Source organism: Zootoca vivipara, chromosome 5, assembly GCF_963506605.1.
Source record: "Zootoca vivipara chromosome 5, rZooViv1.1, whole genome shotgun sequence".
NCBI lineage: Eukaryota > Metazoa > Chordata > Lepidosauria > Squamata > Lacertidae > Zootoca > Zootoca vivipara.
Window position 1 is genome coordinate 23,846,415 of NC_083280.1, and position 20,286 is coordinate 23,866,700.

Genomic DNA, 20,286 nt, shown 5'->3' on the forward strand with positions numbered 1-20,286 from the left:
TACTGCATTCTTTACTGATTTTTAAAATAGTTCTAATTATTGAAAAACTATACACTAGAAACAGCCGCAATGTGAACTTTCAGAAATGGAATGAAATCCAGATAATGTTCCCCCCCCCTTACTTGTCTTTTATCTAAACTACAAAGTCAGAAAAGCTGCAGCCTTTCTTCATAGGGGAGCATTTTGGTTGCCCTTTTCTGAACCTCTTCCAACTCTACATTATCCCTTTTTTAAGGTAAGGATTAGGACTCAATTTAACCTGCTGACACTCACAAAACTGGGAGGGGTAGCTAACGCAGCACAAGACAGAATCATGATTGAATAGGACCTTAACAAATCAGAGAACTGGGCCAAAACTAACAACATGAATTCCAATAGGGACAAATGTACGGTTCTATATGTAGGCACGAAGAACCAGCTGCACAAATATAAGTTGGGGTACACCTGGCTTGCCCATAGAACACGTGAAAAGGATCTGTGGGTCTCAGCAGACCAGAAGTTTAACATGAGTCAACAGTGTGATGCAGCGGCAAAAAAAGTGAATGCTATTCTAGGATGCATCAACAGTAGTGTCCAGAACGAGGGAAGTTGCCGACCGCTCCATTCTGCATTAGTCAGACCACACCTGGAATACTGTGTCCAGTTCTGAGCTCTACAATTTAAGAAGGATGCAGACAAATTGGAATGTGTGTAGAGAGGGCGACAAGGATTACCAAGGGTCTGGAAACCAAACCTTATGAGGAACAGTTGAAGGAGTTGGGTGTATTTAACATGGATAAGAGGAGACTGAGAGGAGAGAGGGTAGCCAAATATCTAAAGGGCTGTCACATGGAAGTTAGAGCAAGCTTCTTTTGTCGTGCTCTAGATGGTAGGGCCTGAATCAATGGCTTCAAGTTACAGGAAAATAGATTCCAACTAAACATCAGGAAGATCTTTCTGACAGCAAGGTTTGACTGTGGAACAGACTCCCTCAGAAGGTGGTGGACTCTCCTTTATTGTAGGTTTTTAAGCAGAGGTGGGGTGGCCATTTGTCATGGATGCTTTAGTTGAGATTCCTGCATAGCTAGGGGTTGGGACTAGATGACCCCCAGGGTCCCTTCCAACTCTACAATTCTATGATTCTATATAGCAGGGGGATTACACAGAATCAGGAGACTGCATGAGACTTGATCAGTCTGCAATGACAAGGGTGTGCTATATTAAAAACTAATGCTCTTAATCTCTATATTATATTGCTGTGTGAAGAATTGCTGCATTTCCCACAAGATGTTGCAAAATGCTTTGATCATAGACCTCTGTGGAAATGCAATCAGGGTTGAGCAAATACAGAGAAACAAAATAGCCACATTAGGGATTTACTTTCAATTTAAATGCTATTATACTTAAATGCTATTATAAACTTTGCAGGATAGAGTTTGCGAATGAAGATCTTTTCAAGATTGCATGTACATTTTGCAACTGCCTGGATAAATTAATATTGATTGCATATGTGTAGAAGCAATTAGAGAATGGAACGCTAAGTCAAGGATGTGCAATTTTTGCTTTACAGTTTGCATAGAAAGGCAATGGTTTGATTTGATAAAATAGCGTTATTGGGTTTGTTTGTTTTTAAAAAAGGAATGCCAAGTTGAAAATGGCAATGGCATTGCAAGATCTTACTGTTGTCTATCAAGTTGAAGTAATTTTTGAAGAAATCACAGAAAAAGAACTGGAGAAAACTGTTATTTGCTGCAAGTGAGATACAGCAGTTTATGATTAACATTTAACAATACAGACCATCTTTTCTATAACTTTCCGTCATCCCAAATCATGTAGGAGCTACATATACAGTGGTACCTCTACTTACGAATTTAATGCGTTCCGAACGCACATTTGTAAGTAGAAAAAAATTGTAAGTCGAATCCCATAGGAATGCATTGGGAGAAAAAAATCGTAAGTAGAAGCAACCCTATCTAAAAATTCGTAAGTAGAAAAAATCCTATCTAAACCGCATCCAAGATGGCAGACAGAGCTCTATTCGTAAGTAGAAACATTCGTAAGTAGAGTTATTCGTAAGTAGAGGTACCGCTGTACACTAAAGCTCTGGATGCAGTCTTCCCATCAGTAGCGGCCAGTGACACACCATTGCTGTCCCAGCTTCCCAACACAGTGGACCACTGGCATTCACTGAGAGATAGAGGGGAGGGGCAAGGCAAAGGAGCTGGGCCGGGTGCAGCACATCACAGCAAGAGTGGCAGTTTGGCTCCACTACCATGTGCCACACGGGGTCAAGCTCCCTGCACCTCGTGCCTCCCCTCGCCCTCTGAGTCAGCACCACCAATCTGCTGTGCTGGGCAGCCAGGAGAGTAATGTACCCCACCTGTGCCACCTCACCAGACACTACTGCTCCTCCTCCTGCTGCTGAATTCTTCATGGTAAGAGAGTATATTAGTGTTTTGAAAAAGGACTTCATGAATGTTTTGATAGAAGTCCACATATGGGTGAAAATCTGAAAGCGTTTGCAAGCTTTATGTATGCAGACTGAGGTCTAGCATTCAGCCACAATGGGAGTCTTGAACTGCGGCAATTAAAATGGCTGATCGACACTGAAATCCATAGAATTTTTCAGTTCTTGAGTAATATCATCATCCAATTATATCACTTATCCACCTTCAGATTAATAATCAAGAGGAGAAAAAGTCAATCATTATCCCACGATTTCCATCCTTGCAAGAATGCAGGGAATTATGTCATCACTGTTCACTAGTAATCCATTGGCTTAGTCTTGGCATTTTATACTTTCCTAAGAAACAAGACTACTTTCTTCAACAACAACAAAATGAAACATCTGCAGCATAAAGAAAGCCAAAAGTGTCCCCACAGCTGGCCCCATAGCCTCAGGGATGCTTTCAAGGAAGCACTGGAAGTTTGCACAAAGACTTTTAATAGCTATTACGGTTTTGGAAAAATGCTCTGTCGAGCCCTGCATTTTGAAACATTTTATTACAAAGGTCACTAATATGTATTCTAACTCTCTTTATAGGAACCAAAGGGTAATTCTAAGGGATTCATTTAACCAATTTTATTAGCTAAAGTTCTAATATATAAAAAGAACAACCGATTATCTCCAACATACCCACAAATGTGTTAGAAATTTCACCACAGAAGGTTTTAGTAAATTTATTCAAATCTACCCAAGTAGTAGTAGTAGTAGTAGTAATGATAATTTATTGATACCCCGCCCATCTGGCTGGGTTTCCCCAGCCACTCTGGGCAGCTCCCAACAGAATATATAAAAAAGCGACACAACATCAAACATTAAAAGCTTCCCTAAACAGGGCTGCCTTCAGATGTCTTCTAAAAGTCAGATAGTTATTTATTTCCTTGACATCTGATGGGAGGGTGTTCTAGAGGGTGGGCGCCACTACCGAGAAGGCCCTGTAGCTTCACTTCTCGTAGTACAAATTTGAGGCCGAGGTTTTAACGATGTGTAGGGATTTTCAGTGGGTTGGAATTTTCAAAGGCATTCAGCAGAGGGCTAATCCCATGCAGCATGAGAATGAAAAGTAAAGGAGCTATACAACATGTTGCAAATAGTAAAGATGGGCGAGAGGCAAGATGTAGCAAGATCTACTGAAATCTCAGCTGGGGCTATCAATTATTTGGAACCAATCAGGCTCTGGGTGATTTGTCACCCAGCATCAGAGGTTAGGCAAAATGCGTATACCTTCTTCCAGCATTTCTCAGACCTATTTTCAAAACTCTCTTTCCAAAGGTTATAAACATCAAGGTATCAAAGGTCCCGATAAACATCTTACCGCTGATTGCCTGTTAGAGGCTGAGGATAGGCAGCTGCTTGCTGATGAATGTACCCACTTGGCTGCTGTTGTGTCTGCCGTAGCCTTTCCATCAGAGCAGGGTTCAAATGAGCTGCTTGATAGGCCCTGGAGTTGTAGGTAGGTGAAAGGATGATGCCCCCGGCCTGCTGTGATTGCAATGGCATCTGAGTGCTATACATTGTGTAGCCATGAGGAATAGTCTGCACACAAAAAAAATTCCAAGGCACAAGTTGCTTTGATTTCGATGCTTCTAAAGAAAGCCCAGCATTATCACTGTTTATTTATTTTTTAAACAAGCAAGCAAGCAAGCAACACACCAGGATGACAAAGAATGTATACTGTGCTGTTACTTGAAATAGCAACCAGACACTAAAAAAAAAAAACCCCATAGTTTAATTATGCTTGCTTTGAATTTGCTAGGCTCAAATGGCAGCCGTACATGTTTGCGTGTTTTGTATTATTCTATCTTTTCAGCACAGCAAAGGCTGGGCAATATACGGTAAGTGAAACCTCCAAGCTTTTATGCAGGGTGATTTCCACACAGACTGGCATGATTGTAGGAGCACCTTTCCAGCTGCTTCACTTCTGCATAAATCACAGCTTTTGTGTACAAGCATAATTTCACGCAAATAATATCTCCTGGTCACAAGGACATGGGGGTAAGGGCACAAGTTTCCCATCTTCTTGCATGCAAAATGCCATCAGTTCTGACTAGCCCATATTTACCAAACTTATGTATATTGAATTTTAGAATTGTGAAAGCTACTTTTATTCACGTTTATAAAGTAAGGGAGAGTCATGAAAGATCCTGGCCATTTAAAAACCCCTCATAAAACCTGCAGGGTAATATTATACAACCAAGTTCTACTCAAGAGTTGACCCACGCTGAAATTAGTAGACCTAGTTTAGCCATGCCCATAAATTTCAGTGGGTCTGTTCTGAGTACAACAAACACTGAACACGACTGGATCTCCATGTAGGGCATAGGCAAGGCCTTAGCACATCCTTTCCCTACACAGACTGATAATTATTTACCTGTGTCTGCTGTATCCCTGGATATTGCGGAAGCTGAGAAGCTGGCCGGATTTGTTGAGCAAAAATAGTAGCCTGGTCGATAGTCGGACCCTGCAATAAATAAATAAATTTACAAATTAAAAAATACATTACTTATTGTAAATTTAAAGATTACATGCTTAGGGACACCACTGCAAACGGTTCAGGCATTCAAGGCATTTAAAAATACAACCTAAGAACAGAAGTTGGTATGTTTCCAATATTTTTCTTTCTGAAGGCAAGTGATGCTGAGTTATGCATTACGTACATAGCTGAATTTCTTAACTGCATTTTTAAAAAAAAGGAATTGGGTGATCCCTTTCACCTTTTCTACTTTCAACCCAGTTACTGAGGTGCTTTCATGATCAAGGGAAGTAATAGTACCACTGTATTCTGCTCTGGTCAGACCTCACCTGGAGTACTGTGTCCAGTTCTGGACACCACAGTTCAAGAAGGATACTGACAAGCTGGAACGTGTCCAGAAGAGGGCAACCAAAATGGTCAAAGGCCTGGAAACGATGCCTTATGAGGAACGGCTTAGGGAGCTGGGTATGTTATGATATGATATGATAACCATGTTCAAATATATTAAAGGATGTCGTATAGAGGAGGGAGAAAGGTTGTTTTCTGCTGCTCCAGAGAAGCGGACACGGAGCAATGGATTCAAACTACAAGAAAGAAGATTCTACCTAAACATTAGGAAGAACTTCCTGACAGTAAGAGCTGTTTGCTACCAAGGAGTGTGGTGGAGTCTCCTTCTTTGGAGGTCTTTAAGCAGAGGCTTGACAGGCATATGTCAAGAATGCTTTGATGGTGTTTCCTGCTCGGCAGGGGGTTGGACTGGATGGCCCTTGTGGTCTCTTCCAACTCTATGATTCTATGATTCTATGATTCTTTTCCCCTGGAACATTTCCCTGGAGTGTTTAATCTTGGCAAAACAGCTATTCAGCGCACCGATGCAGAGCTGAATGTGGTTTGTTTACAGACACTGGCCTGGTTGAATGGCCTTGGGCAAGGCTGGGGTGGGTCCCAACAGACTTTTGCAGTGGAGAAGAAGCCTGCAAGTCCTAGCCTTTCTGACTCCTCCCAACATATTCCATCAGGAAGCAGGGAGAAGCAGGGAGTCCTCAGAGGACGAGAGCAGCCCCTACGGAGCTCTGAGGGAAGGACACAAGTGAGATGCAACGCAAACACACACATCAGCAGCGCGGAGAGAACTGGCTGAGGAAACACACTGCTGAGCCTTCGGTCGTTTTGATTTGATTTGATCTTGGGGGTTATCATTTGAAGCTGAGGTGGTGATCTTAGGAAAGTGTGTGAGAGACAGAAAAGACAAAAGATACTGAGAGAGCAAGTCAAAAAGATCCCAAGAACAAAGGAGAGCAATATTAAGGAAGTCCCGCTCCACCTTGAAATCCTGAGTAACAAACCCTAAATAGTTTAGATTAAGGGGAATATCTGGCAAGAAAACTGCCGCCAGTGGCAGGCGCAGTTTGAATTGAAAACACACAAGGAGCCAGTGAGAACAGAGGAGCATTGCCATCTAGTGGCAGGAGGGGGAAAAACTTCATGTGGGTTTGGATTTTTATGTTCACATCTTCCCTCTATGGATTTGTGGGCCATGCAGGGCCGTCTTAAGCATATTGGGCGCCCTGGCACCGTGGTGCGATTATCGCTCCGGCACCCGCCCCCCTGCCCTGTTTCTCACTGCGGCTGTCTGGTGGGTGCAGCGCGAAGCGCCCTGCGCCACCCAGGCTTGCCTTAGAGCCGGCCCTGGGGCCATGCACCATTAGTTGCAAGAGTCTGGCTTCTTTGCCATGGTATTTTTTTAAAAAAATTACATCAGCTTACTAACTTGGAGCCAGAAGATTTGATGTTACCAGAGTGGACTGTCCAAGAACACAGATGCAAGCAGGGTGTTCCCCCAGGGAGAAGGAAGATGGCCTAGTGGCAGGACATGAACCCCTGGACACGCGTAGGACTGCCAGGAGCCATGCTGAGCCTCTGGAGCTACAAAATTGATTCCATGCCCTCACCTTGGACACTGATTGTGAGCCAGAGGAGCAACTACAGCTGAGGTGGAAGGTACAGTGTACAGAGTGATTCCTGCCACTCTACAGAGAGGGAAGAGACATGTGGTTGTGGAAAGTGACTTCCTACAGGGAGGAACTGATCAATAAAGTGAGCGTACAGGGAGCCTTGGGCGGAAGTGGTCATGGCCTCTTGGCTTTCATTATACCCAGGCAAGGGAAAGCTGTAGTTGGGCATGCACTTAGGGTTGCCAGACTCAATAGAGGACAGGACTTCTGTGCCTTTAATTGCCCTGCTCTCTTTTGAGTCTGGAAACCTTAAAGAGAAACCAGCAGACCCTTTGTTTAATTTCCAAGCCAAGGGTCTGCTGGTTTCTCTTTAAGGTTTCCAGACTCAGGGCAATTAAAGGCACAGAAGTTCTGTCCTCTATTGAGTCTGACAACCCTACATGCACTCTGGACTTGAAGTAGGTTGATTTCAAAAAGCTTAAGGAACTACTGAGTAATGGAAGACCCATGGTCAGAAATACTCAAAGAAAAAGGAGTTCAAGGTGGATGGGAATTTCTCAGAGGAGAAATATTGAAGGCACAGATGCAGGCAATTCCAACAAGTGAGAAAAGTGGGAGGTATCTAAAGAAACCAGTGTGCCTGCAGATAACAGGTGAACTGAGATGTAAGAACGGCATGTATAAAAAATGGAAGAAAAGGGAAATCACAAGTTACAGGGGGAAGGTCAGGCGGGCCGAAGCTCAGAATGAACTCGTGCTTGCAAGAGAAGTTAAAGATAAGTTTTGAAAAAGGTTTCTTTGGCTATGTTCAAACAAGAGGAAGAACAACCAAGTAGCAGGTTCCTTGCGTGGAGAAGACAGAGAAATGCTATTGGGTAACAGAGAGAAGGCGGAACAGCTCAACACCTACTTTGCCTCTGCCTTTACCTAAAAGGAACGCAGTGTCCAACCTGGCACAATAAACAAAACAATGAACCCGAATCAATGGGTTTAAGTTACAAGAAAGGAGATTCCAATTAAACATCAGGAAGGAATTTTTGACAGTAAGAGCTGCTGGACAGTGAAACTGACTCCCTTGGAAGGAGGCAGTCTCTCTTTCATTGGAGGTTTTTAAGCAGAGATTGGCTGGTCATCTGCCATTGATGTTTTAGTTGAAATGTCTATACAGCAGGGAATTGGACTATATGACCCCTGGGGCCCCTCCCTAGCCTAAAATTCCATGATTCTATAAAAATTAATCCACACATTTTATAAATGAAAAAGAAATGTGACGCAGTGTCCAGCAGACAAATAGGTTGTGTGTCATTAGGAAAGCGGACTTAGACATAGATGCATGTGGTCTCATAAGCAAACACAAAACCCACGGTTAGACAAAAAGTATACAAATAAACAAATAAGACTACCTTAGCAAAAAAAACAGATTGCAGTAGTGTTTTCAAACATTTGGAATGAGAGTGAAATGTTACAGTTCACACGACCACCTCAGGATCCTACCATTTTGTTGCATGTTGTACATGAAGCCTAACTTGGGTTCTGGGTATGGTTTTATGTGCCTACAATCCTAAATCAAGTAGAGACTCAGCTGGATCAGCGCATTCCTAAAATGTAAGACAAAGAAAGCAGCTGTTGAGGCCTTGCCTGGGCTTGTTGCCTTAGAAGCCGCTGCTGCTGCTGTTGCTGCTGCTGCTGCTGCTGAAGTAGCTTCATCTGGAGCAGTTGCTGCTGCTGCTGCTGCTGTTGCTGCTGCTGTGAAGCAATTGCGTGAATTGATGGTGGCTGCATCATGGTGCCAGAACGCCTCTGCAGCATGTTAGACAGCACTTGTTTTGTGTTGCTTGGGACAAAGGAGTTGGGAGGGTCCAATCTGGAACCACCTGTGAATGCAATGCGATAGATGATAGATAGATGGATAGATAGATAGATAGATAGATAGATAGAGGGTGGATCTACACACAGGAAGAAATAAATAAGTCAGAAATTAAATCGTTAAAACAAAAAGGAAAAAACGCTATGTAAAAATCACATTAAAATTTCTTTGCTCTCTGGCGCCATCTGGTATTACATGTTTATAATGAATGTTTTTTGACTAATGTAGCTGAGTCCATAGATAGATAGGTAGGTAGGTAGGTAGGTAGATAGATAGATGATAGATAGATATGAGGTGGGGAGTTGTTTACAATCCTAATGACTACATAATGCATAATAATATGTTTTTTTCTTGTGTACTTTGCCAAAGTGCAGAAATACGTATCCTTTAAAACCTAGGTTTCACTTTGTTTCCCCTTAGAGCAGGGGTGTCAAACTCAAATTCATCGGGGGCCGCATCAGCAGTTTGGTCACCCTCAAAGGGCCGGTTGTATCTGTAGGACTATGTGTCCACTCTTTATTATCATAAATTGTTGTCACTGCATTCAATTATTACTGGTTTTTGTAATAATGTAAGTAATAACTAGCTCTGAAAGCAGAAACATAGTCAGAATAATGGCAAGTAGATATTCAAATGTACAATTAATGTACAATTTATTGAAAAATGATTTTTGGTAACTGCACTGGGTGGTGGAGGTTCGCTAGGGTTTCATGCAGGACCTTTGCAGAGCTACTAGTACCTGGAGATGCTGGGGTCCTTCTGCATGCAGGACAGATGTTCTGCCAGTGAGCCACCACCCTTCACCAAAGGGACTGGCTGAGGTTGACTCACTGGAGCTGCTCTCCTGGTTCCAGGGTTTAAGGGCCAGAAGTATAAAGCAGCATCCTATGTTTCTGAGGAGAGGGAGGGGGAGGGGAGGGGAGGGGAGGGAGGGAGGGAGGGAGGAAGGGAGGAAGGAAGGAAGGAAGGAAGGAAGGAAGGAAGGAAGGAAGGAAGAAAGAAAAGAGGGAGTGGAAGGGAGAGAGGAAGGAAGGAAAGAGGGGAGAGAAAGAAGAGTAGGAAATAAGGAAGGGAATAAAGAAGGAAAGAAAAAGAAAGAGGGAGAGAAGACGGAAAGGGAGAAAGAAGGAAGGAAGTAGAGGGAAAGAAAGAATAAGAATGAGGGAGAGGAAGAAAGATGGGAAGGATAGAAGGAAGGAAGGAAGGAAGGAAGGAAGGAAGGAAGGAAGGAAGGAAGGGAAAAGAGGGAGCAGGAGGGAGAGAGGAAGGAAAGAGGTGAGAGAAAGAAGAGTAGGAAAGAAGGAATAAAGAAGGAAAGAAAAAGAAAGAGGGAGAGAAGACAGAGATAAAGAAGGAAGGAAGGAGAGGGAAAGAAAGAATAAGAACGAGAGAGGAAGAAAGAGTGCCAGAAAAGAGTGTGAAGGGACCCAGGGGCAAAAAGCATTTCCCGTGCAGCGTGAGGCAGCGGGTGTCCGTTTTAGGAGAAGTGCGTAAAGCCTCAGAGTTGCACGTTCGTGAGGCTGAGCCGTGGCAGGAGGAGGAGGAGGTGAGGCGAGAGGAGGAGGAGGAGGAGGCGGCTTGCCGGGTCGGTGCCCGGCAGCGCCGTGCGGAGAGTCCCGAGCCTCTGGGACGCAGCAGTGCTCTGTAGCACTTTGAATCCTCCTCCTCCTCCACGCGGCGCTGCTGGGTGCTTTGTCTGTGCTTCAGCAGCAGCAGCAGCCGTTTCCAGGCGCCGAGCCATGGCAGGAGGAGGATTCAAAGTGCTACAGAGCACTGCTGCGTCGCAGAGGCTCGGGACTCTCCGTGCGGCGCTGCTCCGGCCGCCTTTCTACCCCCCCCCCAGCCCTAGCTGTTTGTCGGCGCGGCGCTTCAGCAGCAAGGTCCCGCTGTTGGGTCCCGTTGGCTGGGGCGCTCGGCGGGCCAAGTGACGAGGTCTGGCGGGCCGGATTTGGCCCCCGGGCCTTGTGTTTGACACCCGTGCCTTAGAGTATGTGAAACAAGATTTGTAAACAACAACAAAAACTACTGTTGTTATCCAAAAGACACACTAGAGGGTAAAATGACTTTTAACTACTAATTCTATAGCAACCAAATGCTTAGAGATACGTCATCCTACCAAGCCATTTAAACCTTGCTTGCAATGGAAGGTGAGCTTTTTGCAATAGCAAAGTTAAAAATAAATAAATCTGAAGTTGAGCAGCTTTTAACAATAGTTAACAACAGTTAACTGTTGTTTTCTGTTTCTTTGTGCCTTTTGCATAACTAAGAATGCCTTCTGAAGATAGCAGAATGCGGGGGGGGGGGACTAAAAAATAATATTGTTTCTTTATGATGCAGCAAACTTCTGGTGCCTATTACAAAGCAGAGACCTACCTGGTGGAAGAGGCTGGTTCTGAACGAAGAAAGCAGCTTGCTGGGGCTGCCCCATAACATTATAGCCCCACAAAGCAGACTGGGGTTGGTGCATCATTTGAGATGAAAGTGGTGAATAGTTGGGAGGGACTCTATATACATTGTTCTGAGGGTAATCCTGAAGCCAAACAGGAAAAGTTAAACGTTATTTGCATCCATACCCTACTACGTAATTCATAAACAATGCCAATTTTCCTGCTGAACTATTAAAGAATTTATGACATGTCCTTTTGTGGTTTACAACACAAAACCGATTCAGTCATAGACCCAGCAAAGATAAACTAAATGTGACATCTTCTTGGCTGTCCGCATGCTATACAACATGTCAGGTCATAATGTTATCAAAGCCCTACTGTGTGAGCAACTTAACGACAAATTCACACTGTGCATTCAAGCTTCAGAGAATGAAACTACAGTGGTGCCTCGCTTAACGAATGCCCTGCTTAACGAAATTTCCGCTTAACGAAAGGTTTTTTCTAGCGGAGGTTGCCTCGCTAGACAAATTCGTTTTACGAAAAATTTGTCTAGCGGATCGCGGTTTCCCATAGGAATGCATTGAAATTCAATTAATGCATTCCTATGGGCAAAAAAAATTCAAAAAAAAATTCAATGCATTCCTATGGGATTCGCTAGACGAATTTTTCGTTATAAGAAAAGACCCGTGGAACGAATTAAATTCGTCTAGTGAGGCACCACTGTACGGTGAAGAAATTAAGCTAGCTGTCCTAAGGAATCTCTCATGCTAAGGATTATTCCACCATATATCTAAGTACATGAAGCGGTTTCAAAATTTTCTATCTTCAGGAAATATTTTTCGCTTTCGCTTGTCTGCCATATGATCCCTCTGTATCGCCAGGGGCATGTTCTAAGGTGGACTTAGAACATGTTCTAAGGTAATTTGCTAGCCACTGATTCTTCCCCTAAAACATGCAATGGGAGAGGAATGTTGGATGTTTCTGTTAATGATGAAGTTAATTATATCTGCTTTTTAATGATGAAGTTAATTATGTCCGCTTTTTTTGTAGCAATAGGAGTCAAACCCAAGTCTGGGTGCCCCCTTCCCACTCGAGAGGTAAAATTTCCATTTCATGCCACAGGTTTTAATTGCTTACATCAGGTTTGGAAGTTGGTTTTGTCTTTCGCTTTTTGCCTTTTGCCTTCTTCTCTTCGTCTGCTGAAGGTTTGCCCTGATCTGACAGCTCTGCTGACTTCCTTTCCGGTTCCTGAGATGCAGGGGAAGCAGGCTCTTCCTCCTCCTCCTCTTCCTCAGGAGGGAGAGGTAAAGGCTCGAGGTAGTAGCTTCGTGGCTTGGGTTTAGAGTGGGCGTGGTAGAGGAGGAGGTGTTGCTGCTCCTCGTATTTTATTACTTTCCTATCGATACGGACAGTTCCAAACCAGGCCCAGGATAGCGGAGCAGGGTTTCTATTGCCCTCAAATAAATCCCACGGGGATACTTTCTGCTTAGTTGAGACTTGAAGCCCCTGTTTAAAAATGTAAAGGGATAGTTTTTATTTGTCATTTCTTAACTGAACTTCATGTAGCCTAAAATAAAGTTGCAGCACACACCGGTAATGTGAACTATTGAAAGTTATGCACAGAAAGACAATTATGGTTTATCAGTAATGTAAAATAAAGATGTCACTCATTTTGAATGACAATCACACCTCATTATACTGTATGTTTTTATTGTTATAAATTACTTTGATTTTTTTTTTTTGTTAATGATATAGCGGTATACAAATATTTTTATGGATAAAATAAAAACTCTCCAGAATTAAAAACTAGGTAAAATTGATAGCTGTTCCAATACGTTATTCAGGGTATTCAAAAAATAATAATCTATGCCATTCAGCACAATCTTTCAGAAATAAAACTCATATATTCCATCTGACTTCCCCTTATAATGTTTACAGTCAGTCTCCACTTAAATCATAAATGTTTTACGTCTCTGGTTTAATCCTCTGTAAAGATCACATGAGTAAAGAGTGAAATGTCTGCAGCAAAAGTTAATTAGAAAGTTTAGTCCTATTTGGGGGCCCCAGCCTTGTCAATCTCACAATCCCACAACATATTCTAAATAAAATAAAAACTGTTGAATGTGATGGACTTCAAGTTAAGACTCAAACCTGATGCAGCACCTGCTGTCTTGAGCTCTTGTGATGGGCAGCTTGACCATTGCAATTTGCCACTAGCTGGCAGTATTGTCCGCATTTAGTTTGTGGTTTTAGAATCTGTCCTGCAAAATTTGCTTTAAATCATTTCAGACAACAGACATAGTGAGTTCCTCCTGCATCTAAGATGGTGCCAAACATATTGCTCTGCTTTCCTTTGGACTACATCAGAGAGACCAAGGGGGCAGGGTCTTGTTGTCTGGGCAGCCCAGAATCTTAACAACAACAACAACAACAACAACAACAACAACAACAACAACAACAATAATAATAATAATAATAATAATAATAATAATAATTTATTATTTGTACCCCGCCCATCTGGCTGAGTCTCCTCAGCCACTCTGGGCGGCTTCCAACAAAAATTTAAAATACATTAAAATATCACACATTAAAAACTTCTCTGAACAGGGCTGCCTTCAGATGTCTTGTAAACGTCAGGTAGTTATTTATCTGTATACACTGCCAGGCTTGTGCCCAAGGGATGTCACCTCCGTGCTGCTAACACAGTGGTTTGATTTCACCCCCGGAGGTGTACTTCCTTATTTCTTGAGACAGACAGATGCCAGCAACACTCTTAGGCTGCATTCCTAACCCCTCTTATCTGGGAGCAACCCCCATTTAATTCAGTAGGCTTTCCATCCAAATAGAATTGGTTAAGATTTGCATTTGAGCATAGAAGATTTTCATGAGAAGAGAAGACTCCCTGGAAAAGACCCTGATGTTGGGAAAGATGGAGGGCACAAGGAGAAGGGGACGACAGAGGACGAGATGGTTGGACAGTGTTCTCGAAGCTAGGAACATGAGTTTGACCAAACTGCGGGAGGCAGTGGAAGACAGGAGTGCCTGGCGTGCTATGGTCCATGGGGTCACGAAGAGTCGGACACGACTAAACGACTAAACAACAACTACATAGAAGATTCACCACGGGGTACCAAAATCCACTCAGCTACAAATAAGTAAAGCCCCAGTCCAAATCTTGCCTCTATCATGGATTCACTTGGTGGCCTTCGTAAGTCACTCAATCAGCTTCACTCTTCCCATCTATATTAGAGGGGCTGATATTATTAATGCACGTTATAGAGTTCTTCTAAGAATTTCTAACTAGGTAATGCATGCAGAGTTCTCTGAATATTTGGAAACTCTATGCATTTTTACAAGTATTATTATTAAGTGGAATGTTGCCTAATAGAAAGGACAGATAATTGTTTCTTTGCTTTGCAGAATATGGTAGAAGCTGTAATAACAATAGTTTTATACATAACAGAAAAACATTCATGGCCTTCTGTGAATAAATGAGTTTAATGGATCTGATTAAAGGGCCACCAAGTTATCTTTTGACTGTCATATGCATGAGAAAGTTGGCACGCCTTAAAAGTAAAGTTTATTCTTGCCTGTTTCTTATCGATGGAGTCAAATCCAGCAATTTTGTTTCCTTTGGTATCAATTAGTGATCCCATAGGCTCACAAGCAATAATGTCGCACATCTGCTTAGGCAAGGGAAGAAGTTGACGAACTTTGTCAATACTTTCTGAACACTTATCTCCCAGTTCTTTCTGCAAGGGGGTAAAAAGGACAAATGTAAGGAAGCATTTCACAATTCCAGGCCAGAAATGTTTCATATGAGTCATTTCCCTGTACTTTTACTATTTTTATTCCGCAGTCTTCGCTGTGCCTTAAAATGCGCTTTATAAGCTATTTCCCCTCATCTAACTATAGAAATCTGCATTTAATGTAGAAGCTTAAAGAACAGATGAGCAATGGTGTCAGGGGGGAAAATCATCTGCAGTTTTAGCATATCATATTGGGCCAAGCCAGAGAACCATGGACAGAAGTATCGTGTGTACGAAGCCAAGACTTTTGTCCAACTAACCCAGAGTTGCCTGCTCTGACTTGCTGTGGTTCTACATATTCTTTGGGCATTGAACCTGGGACTATTTCCTTGCAAAGCATGAGCTATTGTTGTCATTCAAATACTGCATCTGTGATAAACAGTGCCTAACAGGCAAAGGGGCAAACGCTCGGGTGTGTCACTGGCATCTATTAGTTAGGCTAGATCCCTTTGGCTAATATAGATGCAACACTGCAGTTAAGACTGGGAAATGGCTATAGGCTCATGCCATTTCTCCTCCTGCCTCTTCTCTTGTGTGCTTGTTCCTGATCTCTTAACCAGGCTAGCAAATGACTTGTGCACCAAGCCTTTTTGTCCTGTTTCTTAATTCTTATTCATTAGTACATGATTCCCTTATTCCCTTATATCTACATAATCCTCCTTTACACACACAAAAGTGGGGGGAACTGCTAGAAAAGTGATTTGTTTAACAAAAGCATATTTCAGAAGTCAGACGGGAGACTTACTTTCAGCTTTTTCACCAAATTCATGTATGCTCTTTTGTTCTCTTCAGACCCCACCTGGGTTGCATTTGATAGGTCAGAAGCTAAGGTTCCATTGATCAACACACTCAGCATGTCAAGTACAGTTGTGAACAATTCACTAGGAGCATTAAGAAGAAAGCAGCGAATTACACCACAAAGAGCGAAAATAAATGTACTTCCATTTAGCCAAATGTTTACTACCGTATTCCCCTCTGGAATGTCATAATCCGATCTAAATTGGATTATGTGAGTCTCTGAAAGGAGGTCCTACCCCACCTGCTATTTTGCTTCATTGTGGTACTTTCCATGATTTCTAAAGTCTGAATAAATGCATGGCCCTTTTCTCAAGATACACTCTTGTTTCCTCCAAATGCAGCAGGAGTAAGACACCTCCAGCCAACAAACATTTGTTTTCTTGGCTGTGACTGAGAAAGCCCTAGTATCTTTGAACTTGACCTCACCAAGTCAAAGTTCCAGAAGATTCCACTGGAAAATAATATGGCGGGAGCTATTTGAGACCCATTTAGCAACTTTGGTATTGCACAGGGGGAAATAATAATGTTGCGTTATTATTAATGGTGCAGACGTACTTGTTTGTTTGCATGTCAACGGTTCCCGATGTTATTATTTGAAGGAGCAGAAGGGCCCAGTCTGTGGTCCACTGGGTACTTCTCTGCACCGTGTCAAACATTCCACCCACCTGAAATGTGAACCACATGAAAAGAATTGAAGATAAACATGATGGACCAAATGCATTGTGCTCTGCTTTTATTTTATTTTATTTTTATTAATTGCGAACACGTAAATACATCAAATATACTTAAATAAAACTAAAAAGGAAAATAGAGAATATAAAACAAAAAAAACAGAAGAATAAAAAATAAAAATAATATTTTCATATCAACTTCTACATAGGGAGTTCAAGCCTTTTGTGCTCTGCTTTATTTTATGCTTATGGCCTAATTACATTTATTCCTAGTATGTCCCTATTAGTAAGTTCCTTGGAGATCCCAAACAGCTCTGATATGTGGCTCTGGAGTAGCCATCCTTCTGTTGACATGTCCCTCCTGTGTCATAGAACCATACTGTGAATATGCTGCCATTAAGTGGCCAGTCCCTTGGAAGGTCTCTCCCGCACTTCATCTTAAAAAAGAACAACCCAGCAGGCCCCCCCTCCCACCTACACAGATGTGGGAGTGGGTATGTACAGAGAGTGTGGGCAAAATCAGGATGTAACATGAGATTCAAATGACTGGTAGGCTGCCATGTTGCATTGTGTCTAGTTACACAGTGCTATGCTAGATACATAGAACACAGTGGTGTTCTATGAGGGGTCTTGTTGTTGCTGTTGTTTAGTCGTTTAGTCGTGTCCGACTCTTCGTCACCCCATGGACCATAGCACACCAGGCACTCCTGTCTTCCACTGTCTCCCGCAGTTTGGTCAAACTCATGTTCGTAGCTTCGAGAACACTGTCCAACCATCTCGTCCTCTGTCGTCCCCTTCTCCTAGTGCCCTCCATCTTTCCCAACATCAGGGTCTTTTCCAGGGGGTCTTCTCTTCTCATGAGGTGGCCAAAGTATTGGAGCCTCAGCTTCAGGATCTGTCCTTCCAGTGAGCACCCAGGGTTGATTTCCTTCAGAATGGATAGGTTTGATCTTCTAGCAGTCCATGGGACTCTCAAGAGTCTCCTCCAGCACCACAATTCAAAAGCACCAATTCTTCGGCGATCAGCCTTCTTTATGGTCCAGCTCTCACTTCCATACATCACTACTGGGAAAACCATAGCTTTAACTATACGGACCTTTGTCGGCAAGGTGATGTCTCTGCTTTTTAAGATGCTGTCTAGGTTTGTCATTGCATTTCTCCCAAGAAGCAGGCGTCTTTTAATTTCGTGACTGCTGTCACCACCTGCAGTGATCAAGGAGCCCAAGAAAGTAAAATCTCTCACTGCCTCCATTTCTTCCCCTTCTATTTGCCAGGAGGTGATGGGACCAGTGGCCATGATCTTGGTTTTTTTGATGTTGAGCTTCAGACCATATTTTGCGCTCTCCTCTTTCACCCTCATTAAAAGGTTCTTTAATTCCTCCTCACTTTCTGCCATCAAGGTTGTGTCATCTGCATATCTGAGGTTGTTGATATTTCTTCCGGCAATCTTAATTCCGGCTTGGGATTCATCTAGTCCAGCCTTTCGCATGATGAATTCTGCATATGAGGGGTCTTGCTGCACCCTAATCTTTCTGCCTGCACCAGTGCAAGACTATAGCCTCGGAGTTCCTCTCATATTAAGTGCTTGCCACGTTACCTGCACACACAAATGTGTAACGATTTTACACAGTCTTTGTTTTCCAGTTTCAATATGCAACTTTTTTATATTACGGATATGAATATCACATTTCAGGAAAATAACTTGCAGGGTTTTTGACTAGATGACCCTTGCAGTATCTTCCAAATTCTGTCAGAATGTCTCCCATAGGGTTTGTTTTTTCCCCAGATCAGGAAGCACAGGCAGCCAGGGAGGCTACAGAGCACTGAATAAATGTTTTAATGGGAAGATAAAGTACATGCATACCACCCGTGGCAACAATAAAAGTAAGCTCAATCCTGCGACAATGGAAACTGAAATTCTAAAGCAGGCTGCAAAAGAAGTCAAATAACAGGTAAAGAAATTGGGGGGCAGGTTTCAGCACAGAACCATTAGGCTTGCCCTATGTCCTCTTTTTCCAGGACACACCCTCTTTTTCATAGTTATGTAAAATGAGAGTCGTCATAGCGATCCACAGTTAGAAGTAGAAGTTGGCAAATGTGTCTTCTTTTTTGCTCTTCAAAATATGGCAACCCTTGTTGGAGTTTGCAAGTGAGCAATTAGTGTTTTGACTACTGGCTAGGGCAGGCATAGGCAACCTTGGCTCTCCAGATGTTTTGGAACTACAACTCCCATGATCCCTAGCTAACAAGGTCAGTGGTCAGGGATCATGGGAGTTGTAGTTCCAAAACATCTGGAGAGCCAAGGTTGCCTATGCCTGGGCTAGGGAGACATAGCATGGGAGAAATTTGCCTGGAGACAAGAGGACCTACCGGTAGTAACAGCTCGGTGATTGGCTGAGGTCTCTCAGATAGGCAGCATGACTTATGACATTGTTTGGCTAGTTAGGAGTAATCTGGAGTGCTTGGAGAGTGATGAAGTCCGTGTCTGTATACAGGAACTTGTATATAGCTTGTGAGTTTACTGCCGTATATAATAAACTACAAAATCAAGTTACTAGTCGTCAGCTTTGTTCCTGATTGTCGTCCTGACTGAGCAGTCTCAATCATTGCCTAGGAAAAGCTGCACTACTCTGCTAAGTTGTGCATCACTGAAGAAGTTCAGAAGTTCAGACCAGAAGAGACTGGTCCTAGTAGCATGCGAAAGGACTTCAGAAAGTGCTCACAGGCTTCAGAGTTTTAACAACCCTAGGAGCAGTTTTACTGAAGAATGATATAAAAAAAGTCTAAATCTAAATAAATAATTGTGTCTTTTTCTCACCAAATTAAGACGAAGTTGCAGAGCGTCATGCATCATCTGTCTAGCTTTAACATCATTCTGGTATCTTTCTTCCCTCCAGTTGCTTAATATCTAGGAACAAAAATCCAATTAACTTAAGCATGTTTACTTTAAACCTTAACATTACTCATTCCTGGTCAGCATTATATATATATATATATATATATATATATATATATATATATATATATATATATATATAAACTCTTTTCACCCACTTCTGTGAAACACTTCTCATAATTTTGCTGCTTGTTAAATTTCTGCCTGCTATAATTTATTACCCTGTATCTTCTCTTGCCCAATTTAACTGATACTTTCCATTATTTTTACTTATGAAGTCCCATCTGTGGAGCCATTCAAAGAAAAAGTTGTCCTCTTATCTGGTCAAAGAACCACTTGCAAATACATTCTCCTCCGAGTGAAACTCCACACATGCATGGGCTCCCCAAAAGTTGCCTGTGAGAAGTCATCATTTTCCACTGAGCACACAAATTCCTTTCATTTGATAGGTGAGAAAGGGAAGCTTCTGAATCACACTCTACAGATAGCTTCTCTCAGTGGCTGTTAATACTTTCTACAGATTGCAAGCAGAGTTGCAAGGATGGTATAGTAAGAAATATATCAGATCCAGATTAAAGTACTGGGAGGAAGGAGAAAGGATTGAAGGCAGCCAAAACAGAAATGGAGGAGGGAAGTGTCAGAAAATGGAATAGTTAGAAACTATATCTAAAATGAATTTTGTTACATGCTAACTGTGTGTTTTACAGTGGCCTGGGAGCTGCTCTCGTGGTACTGTAGTTACACATAGATGGAGGAACAGGGCAAACAATAAGGCATCTGTCCACAACAATACGAGTCCTTACTTGGGAATGACTAAAGAATTGTCATATGCTCTGTGTACATAGCTCTTCTACATAGTCATTACAGTCGTACCTTGGAAGTCGAACAGAGTCCATTCCAGAAGGTCTGTTCGACTTCCAAAACGTTCGGAAACCAAATTACGGCTTC

The 20,286-nt window shown here is 42.5% G+C and overlaps 1 protein-coding gene across 3 annotated transcripts in view; it reads right to left on the minus strand.

Moving 5' to 3' along the window:
• MED12L (mediator complex subunit 12L) overlaps nucleotides 1-20,286 on the minus strand; it is a 167,085-nt gene that overhangs the window by 2,336 nt on the left and 144,463 nt on the right. For 2 of the 3 annotated variants that reach the window (XM_060274471.1, XM_060274472.1), the window contains 7 exons: nucleotides 19,261-19,350; nucleotides 16,327-16,436; nucleotides 15,719-15,854; nucleotides 14,755-14,916; nucleotides 12,302-12,670; nucleotides 11,151-11,307; nucleotides 8,443-8,784 (listed from right to left, as the gene is read on the minus strand). In XM_060274471.1, coding sequence (XP_060130454.1) covers nucleotides 8,498-8,784; nucleotides 11,151-11,307; nucleotides 12,302-12,670; nucleotides 14,755-14,916; nucleotides 15,719-15,854; nucleotides 16,327-16,436; nucleotides 19,261-19,350 — 1,311 coding nt within the window. In that variant the 3' untranslated portion in view covers nucleotides 8,443-8,497. Of the gene's footprint in view, nucleotides 1-3,797; nucleotides 4,019-4,853; nucleotides 4,944-8,442; nucleotides 8,785-11,150; nucleotides 11,308-12,301; nucleotides 12,671-14,754; nucleotides 14,917-15,718; nucleotides 15,855-16,326; nucleotides 16,437-19,260; nucleotides 19,351-20,286 lie in introns of those variants that run through there. The other variant, XM_035132415.2, reaches the window with a different exon arrangement.